Here is a 12,526-nt window from a genome sequence, read left to right on the forward strand (position 1 = left end):
AGGATAGGACAAGAAGCAATGGGCTTAAATTGCAACAAGGGAGGTTTAGATTGGACATTAGGAAAAAATTCCTAACTGTCAGGGTGGTTAAGCACTGTAATAAATTGTCTAGGGCGGTTGTGGAATCTCCATGATGGGAGATTTTTAAGAGCAGGTTAGACAACCACCTGTCAGGAATGATCTAGATCAGTGGTTCTCAAAGCCGGTACACCGCTTGTTCAGGGAAAGCCCCTGGCACACCAGACCGGTTTGTTTACATGCCGCGTCCAAAGGTTCGGCCGATCGCAGCTGCCACTGGCCGCGGTTCGCCACTCCAGGCCAACGGGGGCTGCAGGAAGTGGCAGCCAGCACATCCCTCGGCCCACGCTGCTTCCTGCAGCTCCCATTGGCCTGGAGCCGCAAACCGCAGCCAGTAGGAGCCGCGATCAGCCAAACCTGCGGAAGCGGTAGGTAAACAAACCGGTCCGGCATGCCAGGAGCTTTCCCTGAACAAGCGGCGGAGCGGCTTTGAGAACCACTGATCTAGATAATACTTGTCTTGCCATGAGTGCAGGAGACCGGATGAGATGACCTCTCAAGGTCCCTTCCAGTCCTATGATTCTATGAAAAGCAAACTGTCTAGTTCAGTCCCAATGAGACAGAAGGGTTGCTTTTTGGCAGAAGGAAGCACTGGGATGAATATCCAAAGCTGGGTTTTGCATCATCTCTTGAGGCTTTTTACCCAAATTGTTTACAGCCTGGATTATGAAGTTCCAGCAGTGGTTAACAAGTATGTTTTATCATCTTCAGCTGGCCAAAGAGGCTGCTACTAGCCCTCCAAAATGTGGAACTTGCATTGGAACCAGGTAGAACTGGTCAGAAAATGGTTTTTTTTTCCCCCATGGAAAATTTTGACTTTTCATTGAAAAACAAACATTTTCAGCTGAGAAATGAAAATTTTGGTGTTTGGACAGAAACTAGAAAGTTTTCAGATGAAAGATCAAAATTTTCTACAAGAAGTAGATACTCTTAGCAAAACAAAGAAAAAATGTGTACCTAAATGTAAACCCAAATTTTTCATCAAAAACCAGTTTTGACAGAAAATTGTTGATCAGCCATACACTCAGGCCTTTGTCTGCCCAAGGCTAGACATTTCAATACTACAGTCTTCTGAGAACTCCCTTTGGAGCCTACCTGCTGGTGCAGAGTGCAGCTGCCTCCTTTCTGAGTAGGGCCAGCCATTGCGAGTATACATCTTCACTCAAACCTTCTGGTTTGATTCTGGGTGAAATCAGAGATCTTGGTGATATATATTTAAAGCCTTAAATGGGAGCTGGTTATCAGAAGGACAGCCTCTAATGTTATATCTTGTTGTGGCCAGTAAAATAATCTAGCATTTTCTGTCAGTTCCTGGCATAAAGGTCTCTGGGCCTGGAGAATAGAACTTTCTCAGTTGAGAGTCCCTGCCTCTGAAATTTCACTCCTCTTGGGGGTCTGCTAGAGCCTACCCAAGTCTATTGAACTTGAGAGCACAATGCAAGAAGTTAATTTGGTTTAACTTCTTGTTTTTGTCTTTGTCTTTTTTGGTACCACAAATGACAATATTTTCGCTAAAATTTCTGTAGGCAGCAAGATTGGTTTTGCAATGGAATCAGTGACAGGTAGTTTATAAGTGCCTAGCATCCTGCATCAATGACAGAAGGTCTATAGATCAATAAAACATAACAAACGTTAGGAAATATGCAAGCTCCCTGCAATAAGCCTGCTCTGCTCTGGTATTCGATCTTGTGGGACAGAGATATTCCTACTTGCTTTTGCTGATCATCAGTCAAGAGTCCTACCCTTTCAGAATGACTGGGATGGTGATGGATTGGTGAGCTTGTGAGCAGGTCTTCCTGAATGTGACAAGACCGACAAGTGGAAACTGGTTGGGAAGGAATTTAGAATTAGAAAGAAGTTGGTTAAATTATTGTTTCTAAGCAGACTTTTCACCTTCTACCTGAACCGGGATTTTCTGTTGCCTCTGTCTCTTCATACTATATCTAGGCTAATTTCTGAGGTTATTTCTATCAGGGCAAAGCGATACACCTCAGTAATGTGGGTCAATATCAGTGGGGATAGGTGGCGCATACAGTATCTTTTACCTAAGAAGAGAAGCATACCAGAAGAAAAGTTTACTTTCACAGGGTCTTTCAATTATCAATACTTCTATCTATCCAGATGAAACCAGATGGAATGGAAATGCCCAGGTAACAGAGACAAGGTGGGTGAGATAATCTCTTTTATTGAACCTCACTCACCTTATCTATGTAGTATCCTAATACCAACATGGCTACAACTACACTGGGTAACTGAGAGTTTATTGTATTTACTATTAAATATAGGGAACATAACAGACAGATACACTGTAGTCTGGTTAAGTAGCTTACTAAGAGATGGTGAATGGGTGGTCTTTGGTACAGAACTACTAATTATTCTCTGAGTGACTACTGCAGACACTGGGGATGCAGGAAGGGCATGTCTGAGGTAGTTCAGAAAAATATATCCTTTATCTACTAATTACTACTGCAGGTAGCTGAGCATTTCTCTTCCTGGACATTGCCCTCTTGCTAATGGAGGATGTAAAAGTTCATTTTATCTTACAATATAGTAAAATACAATCCAACATGGTTTTATTTAGCATTTTTCATATAAGCAGTATCAAAATACACTTTCCATATCAGATAATACCTGTATAATACAATCATAACACAGTGCTATGTTTGTGATTCTTGGCTCTTCTTCACCAAGTAACATTCCCCTGGATGTTCCAAATGGCAGGAGCTACAGAGGAGAAGGCTCTTGAACCAGCACTGATGAGAGTGTATGGAGGAGCCAAAGAGGGCAGTGTGCAGTGGCATTGGAACAGTTTTTATAGTTGGGGTGCTGAAAGCCATTGAACAAAACTATAAACCCTGTATATGATGGAACCTACTTTAAGCCAGGGAGTGCTACCAAATCCCCAGTACCCCTAGTTCCAGCCCCCCTGCCAGTGTTTGTCTAGGAGGAGGATTAGGATGGGTCACTAGTAAGACACAAAGTCCTGAGGTAATCTGAGCAACTGTATGATGGGTTTAAAAACAAAGAGGGTAATTTGTGAATTGGATCCTGAAATGAATGGAGAGCCATTGGAGTTGTTTGAAGATAAGATGTCATGCTTCTTTGTATAGTGAGAAGATGGACAGCAAGGTTCTGCACTTGCTGTAGTCTGAAGATCTTGGAGAGGCCATGTAAACAGGAGTTACAACAGCCAAAGTTGGAGGAGATGAAGTCATGAAGTATTTCAGCTTAAGAGGAATCAGGGAGGAGACTTAGGCAGGCAACATCATGGAGATGGAAATAGGGAGATTTGTTTATGTATGTCATGACCAGGGCATGGGCAGCCTTCTCTTGTGGTCAGAGCAGGAGTCTGGAGCCAGATCAAATCGGATACCAGGAGATCAGAGTTTGAGAGATGCCCAAGATCTAGAGTCAGGTGTCAGGAGACCTGAGTCAGGCAGTAGGAGCAGGTAGCCCAAGAAAAGCAGTCTTAAGCAGCGGAAACCCAGTTGTGAGGACAACTTCCTGTTCCTGTGCTTGGTTTAAATAGAAGCAGGGAACCGTTTAGAACCCTCAGAGTTCCAGGAATCAGATCCCAGGATTGGAGTCCTCTGTCAGTTGAGCTTCTAGTTCTGGCAACTGTTAGCAAGTCACTGGGTGGCAGGTTGGAACTTACTGGCTAAGAGCCATGTGGACTGGCATTCGAGAGCAGTGGTCCCTGGCAATGTAAGAACTGAAAGAGGAGATGGAAAGTTCAAGGTCAAATGATGAAGCTAAAATTGTAGACAGGAGAGGCAAATGAAAGCAATGAATTTAGGAGAAAATGATAGAGGAGATGGAGCTGTGAATGAAAATGTTCCTAATGCCAAATGGGGAGTACATCTATCTTGAAGGTATCTAATGTATTATTTAATCATTTACCTTTAAAGTACAAAAAGACTCCTGAGAAACAGCTCTGTGCTGCCTGGCAACAATTAAACTCACAATCCACATATGCAAAATACCCAATATTGGAACTGGAATATAAAAAAAAAATGAACACACCAGCCAATGGGAAAAATATATTCCATTCCTGCCCCCTATAAAACCTGTGTCCTCAACTATCCTAAAAAAATACCCCTATAGATGTTTTAAGTATTCTACTATACAGTATGGGCTTGAGTTTTTTTAAATGTATAAAATATATTTCCTGCAACTCTACCCAAAACTCTCACTCAGCCATCCCCCCAAAGACCTATCATGATCACCTGAATTGGTTACAAAATGTAAAAAACTGCAAGAATTTTATCAACATTCTTTTCCTGCATTCTTCACTAAATTTTGACAAATTTTCATCAAACTGTAAACAGGTCTAAATATAGATATTTTATTTGCTTTCTATACAGTATGGTGCAACTTTTAAAAGTGGACATGCACAACTGCACGTGGAAAATGTGTATGCAAATACATGCCTAGTTTATGAGCACTGTGATTACCATAGAATCATAGAATATCAGGGTTGGAAGGGACCTCAGGAGGTCATCTAGTCCAACCCCCTGCTCAAAGCAGGACCAATCCCCAATTAAATCATCCCAGCCAGGGCTTTCTCAAGCCTGACCTTAAAAACTTCTAAGGAAGGAGATTCCACCACCTCCCTAGGTAACGTATTCCAGTGTTTCACCACCCTCCTAGTGAAAAAGTTTTTCCTAATATCCAACCTAAATCTCCCCCACTGCAACTTGAGACTATTACTCCTTGTCCTGTCATCCGCTACCACTGAGAATAGTCTAGATCCATCCTCTTTGGAACCCCCTTTCAGGTAGTTGAAAGCAGCTATCAAATCCCCCCTCATTCTTCTCTTCCGTAGACTAAACATCCCCAGTTCCCTCAGCCTCTCCTCATAAGTCATGTGTTCCAGTCCCCTAATCATTTTTGTTGCCCTCCGCTGGACTCCTTCCAATTTTTTCACATCCTTCTTGTAGAGTGGGGCCCAAAACTGGACACAGTACTCCAGATGAGGCCTCACCAGTGTCGAATAGAGGGGAACGATCACGTCCCTCGATCTGCTGGCAATGCCCCTACTTATACATCCCAAAATGCCATTGGCCTTCTTGGCAACAAGGGCACACTGTTGACTCATATCCAGCTTCTTGTCTACTGTAACCCCTAGGTCCTTTTCTGCAGAACTGCTGCCGAGCCATTTGGTCCCTTGTCTGTAGCGGTGCATTGGATTCTTCCATCCTAAGTGCAGGACTCTGCACTTGTCCTTGTTGAACCTCATCAGATTTCTTTTGGCCCAATCCTCCAATTTGTCTAGGTCCCTCTGTATCCTATCCCTACCCTCCAGCATATCTACCTCTCCTCCCAGTTTAGTGTCATCTGCAAACTTGCTGAGGATGCAATCCACACCATCCTCCAGATCATTTATGAAGATATTGAACAAAACCGGCCCCAGGACCGACCCTTGGGGCACTCCGCTTGATACCAGCTGCCAGCTAGACATGGAGCCATTGTCACTACCCGTTGAGTCCGACAATCTAGCCAGCTTTCTATCCACCTTATAGTCCATTTATCCAGCCCATACTTCTTTAACTTGCTGGCAAGAATACTGTGGGAGACAGTGTCAAAAACTTTGCTAAAGTCAAGGAACAACATGTCCACTGCTTTCCCTTCATCCACAGAACCATAGAAGGCAATTAGATTAGTCAGGCATGACTTGCCCTTGGTGAATCCATGCTGAGTGTTCCTGATCTCTTTTCTCTCCTCTAAATGCTTCAGAATTGATTCCTTGAGGATCTGCTCCATGATTTTTCCAGGGACTGAGGTGAGGCTGACTGGCTTGTAGTTCCCAGGATCCTCCTCCTTCCCTTTTTTAAAGATGGGCACTACATTAGCCTTTTTCCAGTCATCTGGGACTTCCCCCGATCGCCATGAGTTTTCAAAGATAATGGCCAATGGCTCTGCAATCACATCCGCCAACTCCTTTAGCACTCTCGGATGCAGCACATCCGGCCCCATGGACTTGTGCACGTCCAGCTTTTCTAAATAGTCCCGAACCACTTCTTTCTCCACAGAGGACTGGTCACCTCCTCCCCATGCTGTGCTGCCCAGTGCAGTAGTCTGGGAGCTGACCTTGTTCGTGAAGACAGAGGCAAAAAAAAGCATTGAGTACATTAGCTTTTTCCACATCCTCTGTCAGTAGGTTGCCTCCCTCATTCAGTAAGGGGCCTACATTTTCCTTGACTTTCTTCTTGTTGCTAACATACCTGAGGAAACCCTTCTTGTTACTCTTAACATCTCTTGCTAGCTGCAACTCCAGGTGTGATTTGGCCTTCCTGATTTCACTCCTGCATGCCCGAGCAATATTTTTATACTCATTCCTAGTCATTTGTCCAGTCTTCCACTTCTTGTAAGCTTCTTTTTTGTATTTAAGATCAGCAAGGATTTCACTGTTAAGCCAAGCTGGTTGCCTGCCATATTTACTATTCTTTCTACACATCGGGATTTAAATGCATCTAGTGGGGAAGGGATAAAGGATATTGAAACATGGAATGAGGAGCGGGAAGAGAAGATGGAAGGAAAGAAAGAGAGTGACCTAGGGAGGGAAGTAGACTGGAATAAGGGAAGAGGAAAAAAGATAAGAATAGGGGAGTAATTTCAAAAAGTTATAAAACAATTTTATATTAACATTGTTTGGTTAAATACAGAATGTGGAGTGAACAGTCTGGTGATGAATTGTTACCTCAACAGGTTCATCTGCTGGGAGATAACTGCATAGGTTGTCACTTTACCCAATCAAATTGCAGTTTGTTAAGCAAATGGCTTGGATGTAAGATATGTAAAACATCTCAGGGACATACGCTGCACTAGTTGCACAAACAAGTTAGATACACAAATACATGCCATCCACATTAGACCCACAATAATAGCAACTCTTGCCTTAGAGCTGGAAGCTGCAGCTGGTAATGAATGCTGTTCCCTATGAGTCAGCAGCTGTGACTACTTGATAATACCTATGCTCAGGTTTCTGCACTCTTTCTGGGTGCAATCCAGGTTATTGATTAGGATTAGGCTGGTTGTTTGTCAGGCTCTCATGGTTTGCTACTGATTCTTTGATCTATTTTTGCAGTTTTTAAACAAAAGTCATGGCTACCAAGTAGCTCCCTGCTAGGCTGCATTAGCTTTTATTTGTTCGTTTTGTTTTTAGAAAAATTAAGTATGTGGCCCTTATGGTTGTGAAGGTAATCTTGCAAATGTGAACCATGTATAACCAATGCAGTGCTCTCATCCCAAACATACCAACAAATGGTGCTTCTGCAAGATGTTCCTATTCTTTATGGTACAGTGTTTAAAAGTGAAAACTATGTAACTCAGAAAAGTAGAAAAATGCTTTATGTATGTAATGGTGATCCAATGGGCTTTCTGACATAAGGTACCATTCAACCCAAGTAAGCATGGCAGAACTGCACCTTTAAAAGAAAAGAAGGCAGTGAATAAAATGTGCTCTGACTCTTCAGAGAGCTTCGAGCGAAAACTGACTTTTGCTTTTCATTTCATGGCAAAAATATGATTTTCCTGATTTTTGGTCTTGACAAACAATTAACCTTAGTGATGATCTTTAAAGTCCTAAATCATCTGCCACCCAAATATGAGATCCCACTGTGACAGGTTCCCCCCCAGGTGCCACTGAGCCCCCCAGGCCCACTAGCCTTTACACTGTACTGCTGTGATCAGCCTAAGTGATTATAAGGGATAGCAAACAGATCAAAGCAGATTACCTAGTAAATAAACAAAACACACAAACTAAGCTTAATATACTAAAGAGATTTCATATGAATAGCAGATCCTCACCCTAAGTGAGGATACCAGCAGGCTGCAGATTCTTAAGGGGCAAGATGCACTGGCTTACAGCTAAGAAACCCCAGGTGTTCCATTCACAGTCTAAAAATCTCTTTAGCCTGGGTCCAGCAGGGTTCCCCAGTTCAGTCTTTGTTCCTCAGGTGTTTCCAGGAGTCTTTTGGTGGGGAGTCAGTGAAGAACCACAATGATGTCACTCCCCTGCCTTAAATATCTTTTGCATATGGTGGATCTAGCATGTTTCAGGCCAACCCCCTCCAGGCCAGTGCTATGCCCATGCAAAAAGTCCACACACACACCCTCCTAGGGTTTCTTTGTAATTCTCACTCCAAGCATTAGGACTTTCCCCACCCCCTACTTCTCAAGGGCTGTGGTCTTTCAGCAGCTTTTTCTTAGCTGCTTGTTGGATCTTATCTGCCTGGGAAATGGCTTCCTCCTCCCCTTTCTCAGGTGGGTCATTAGCATTTTCACTGACTCTCAAGTCTTTAGTAGGATTCCCATCCTGTCTTAAAGAGACAGAGTTAGTTTCCACAAGTACTTCAGGAACAGCATTTTGCAAAAGTGGGACCTGGATTGGGGTATCCTCTGTATGTCCCCAAGAGGTCAGTTGTATGACTGTTCCCTTCTGGAAGGTCAGTTACAATTCCCTTTTAAAACCTGAGCCACAGGTTGGGTGCCTGGGAGCACAGATGCTGACCCAGCAAATCTATCCTGGGCAAACCCTCCCATGTAATCAGTGAGGAGACATACCTGTACTCCCCCAAATTCCTTCTCAATTTCCTTCTCTGGGCCCCCCTCTAAGACACACACTTCTGTGCTCTCTAGAGTGGGATCTATCCCCTGTTCAGCTGAGAAGGGCTCAGAGCTAACAGCCAGAACAGTCCTTTCACTGGCAGGCACCATGCCCTCCTCCCTCTTTGAGTTGGGCTTGCCTCCAGCTGCAGAGCTCATAGAACCTTCACCCTCTTCAGTGGTTTCTAGGGTTCTCACCCTCTTCTAGGCTTCCCTCTAGGATGCATCTTCCTATGCACCCGAGAGTGAGGTCTATCCCCTGCTCAGCTACAACCTGCTGGCAGCTAGCAACCTGGACAGTTTTGTTGCTGATAGGCAATACTCTCCCCTCCCCACAGGAGGAAATGCTGCCTTTAGCCTCCAGGCAGCAGGAGCTGGTTTCACCCATACCCACCCCTGATAGCATACTGTTTTCAACTGCTGCAGGGGAATTTAAGAGACCCTCTCCCATCCCTTCAGCAGTTTCTGGGATTTCACCCTTTCCCTCCAGGATTTCAGCACAATATTCCTCCTTGCTGCAGACAGACCCTTTGACAGCCCTAGCCATATTGAAAAAATCATTTCCAAGAAACAATTGTGATGGGTTATGAGGTACTGCTGCCACAGTCAATTCAGCTTCCAAATTCTCAGTTTCTATCTGCACTTGAGCCAAAGGCACAAGGATTTTGTGACCTCCTACTAACAAAAGCTCTGCCATCTGTCCTAGCAGTATGTCTTTTTCCTGAACAATGTTTCTCCTGACCACAGAAATTTCTGCACCTGTATCCCTCAACCCCAGGGGTTTCTGGTCATTAATTTTGACAGCCTTTATGTGCTTCCTGCCTGGCCGGGCAGAGGCTATTTTTACAAATCCTGTATGATAAGAGGCAATTGCCTGAGGTGCCTCTGTGCTCTGGGTAGCAGCATTCTCATGAGTTGCTTGCTGCCTGTTCCCACCCAGCACAGAGCATTTATTTCTCAGGTGCTCAGTGGATTTACAGTGGTAGCACCTTCTGTGCTCTTCTGTTTTTACAGGAGATTTGGGATGTGGACTAGAGGAATGGACTTGGGGAGGTAAGCGTCCAGCCTCCCATCCACCCTTCTCCTTCCCAGAGGTACAATGGGAACCCTGCTTCCCACCAGACTTAAACCCCCTCTGCCAGTCATTTATTTCTAATAGGTGCTTGGGTTTGTTCAAATTCATCAGCTAGAGTAGCAAGTTCATCAACAGTTTTCACCTTTTTATCCCCTAAACACTGTTTGACATCATTACTACATATACTCAGGAAATGTTTCTGAGCAACAAGATCACACATTTCTTCAAAGCTTGTAATACCGTTTCCCCTTACCCACTTATCCATCAAATCTCCCATCTGGTTTACATATGCCACATTATTCATCCCAGCACCTCTCTTAAGGCTTCTAAATTTTACTCTGTATGCTTCAGGTGTAATCTGAAACTGTTTTAAAACCATTTCCTTGAGTTGGTGTTCATGAAACAAACTGGAGAGCACTTCTGGTGAGCTGCTGCACACAGCCATACAGTGTTCCCAAACCCTTGTCTCCAGGGCACATCTCCAAATTCCCACACTCACAACACATTCCTTTATGAGGGAGCATCTCCAAATCGTATTTTTTCAAAAACATATCCCTACAGGAGTCAGTTGAAGAGGCAGTGAGGTCAACATTTGGCATCTGTCCTCTTGCCTGCCCACTGTGTAAACAAAAGATTGCAGTGCTCCAGCAAAGGAGCAGCTCCTCCTCCCCTTCGCTGGCTTCCTCAAGCCTTTCTCTTCTTAGGCCTCTCAGTCTTGGCCACCCTGATCCCTGGAGGCATTGGCAAACTTTCTTTTCCTCCTGCCCCTAGTGGTGCACACAGAGTGGGCAGGGTGGGGGTGATGAAACCCAGCGTTGAGAGCATGAGGAACACTGAGAGAGAATCATGAAGGTTCCAGAAATGGGATGTTATGTGGCTAAAAGGATTTTATTGTGGGGCTCTAAATCACAGAGTGGGAGGAATAAAAGGAAGTAAGTGTGGGGGTGGAGGCTGAGAATCCATGTGTGAAAGAAATAGGTAGGGGAGCCCAGGGAAATGAGGGAGACAGAAATAGTAGTTAAATAATTTAAAGTGGGGAAATAGAAAGGAAGAGAAAGGAGTGAAATAAGAAGATGAAAGGGAGAGTAAAGGGAGAATAAAGAAATGGAAAGAAAAGAGAAAAGACAAAAATGATGTACTAAGACTGGGCATATTTATATTTATTTTTCTGTCTGACTTTTCCTCCTCCAGCCTCTCAGCCCAGCTGGGCAGTGTTGCTGTTACTCTCTCAGTTCATTTGCCCCTGCCTGCAAGGTGCCAGGTGTTCTCTATGGATTTCTGTCTGTGGTTTCTCAACGTGTCTCAGTTGAGGCATTTACACAGGGCCCTAAATAAATCAAAGCTCATAACTTTAGGCACCCATGCTGACAATTTTGGCCCATTTCGTTTTGGGCTTTGTGCTCCTGAATTTTGTGCAACACTTTGACTACCACTTTGATAGGAGCTATATAAAACCTTATGATACAGATAGACTGAGATTCATCATATAGGGCTTGATGGTAAGCCCTCTAGAGTTAATTGACTTCAGCATGCTTTGGATGAGTTGTATGGTTGTGCATCTAGAGTAATAATAACTTCAGTGGAGTTACTCCAGGTCTACACTGGTCTAGCTGAGAGAAAAATTTAGCCCTGTACCTTGGTGTTCTGATGGAGTTTTTTTACTACTGTTTTGCATGTTGTGACTTAGTGTGAAGTATACACAAAGAATAACAAGACAACCAAAATTTGATACTGGTAGGGGAAGCTTAAAGTATTTGTCTCTCTTGATAGCTGTTGTGTTTTTGACACCGTGAGTGGATAATTTTTTAATGAAATAGTCATCTGTTGTTTATCCAAAAACTCACTAATTCTGCTCAGAGGAAAATTCTGAATATTTTTTGTAAAGAAAGGCTTCAAGGAGAAAACAGGTGTGTATGTGTTACCATTATTAATGCTTCTGTGAGAACTATAAAAGCTTGACTATTTAAATTCTGCTTGAATTTTGGAAAGTGATCTACTAAGGCATTATTATTTCTATATTTATGAATAACTTACTACTGTTCTAGATAATGATTCCTACCAACGAATGACTATCGCCACTTCTCCGTTTATTCTGCTATGCCTTAAAATTTGTCATTTTCATTCCACGGACTTTTGTATAAAACTGCAGCAATTTAATGTAATGTGGAAGAAACTTTGCTAATGTAATCAGGAAGAAACTTGAGTACAAAACAAGTCTTTGTGAAACCATCTCATCCAGAATTTAATTATCACGGGAGAGTCATTTATAGAGTGATTTACTTGACTTTTCCTCAGACTGTTGCTTTAATGTACTGAAGTAGACAAGATGATAGGGAAAAGGTCTCTGTTAAAGCGATCATTAGGGTTTGTGTTGGGGCTGGAGAAAGTAATTTGTGTATATAAAAGAAAAAAATAATGGAATTCTTTAAATACCTTCTGATATGCTAATTTAAAAACAAATTTATTTGATGAGGAGCCCAGTAAACCTGTTAATCTGGTACATTAAAAAATATCTTTTCTTTGTTAGTCGCCTGCGCATAGCTATTCCAGCTACGACTCTGGTAAGAACGAGAGCATAGGCAGAGGTGCTGAAGATCTGTCTCTGAACCGAGGAGATGAGGATGAGGATGACCACGATGAACATGAAGATGCTGAGAAGGTTAATGAATCTGATGGGGTAGAAGCTGAGCGACTGAAGGCTTTTAATGTAAGTCCCGCAGCATTAACTACCTTGCTTAACTTTACTAGTTTCCTTTCATACTGTTA

The 12,526-nt window shown here is 43.2% G+C and overlaps 1 protein-coding gene across 5 annotated transcripts in view; it reads left to right on the forward strand.

The window, feature by feature from the left end:
* The window catches only part of NOL4 (nucleolar protein 4), a 269,070-nt gene that overhangs the window by 200,539 nt on the left and 56,005 nt on the right, over positions 1–12,526 (forward strand). For all 5 annotated transcript variants that reach the window (XM_077809017.1, XM_077809018.1, XM_077809019.1 and 2 more), the window contains one exon: positions 12,288–12,467. In XM_077809017.1, coding sequence (XP_077665143.1) covers positions 12,288–12,467 — 180 coding nt within the window. The remainder of the gene's footprint in view (positions 1–12,287; positions 12,468–12,526) is intronic.

The sequence above is a fragment of the Eretmochelys imbricata genome, chromosome 2 (genome assembly GCF_965152235.1).
Source record: "Eretmochelys imbricata isolate rEreImb1 chromosome 2, rEreImb1.hap1, whole genome shotgun sequence".
NCBI classification, from domain to species: Eukaryota; Metazoa; Chordata; order Testudines; family Cheloniidae; genus Eretmochelys; species Eretmochelys imbricata.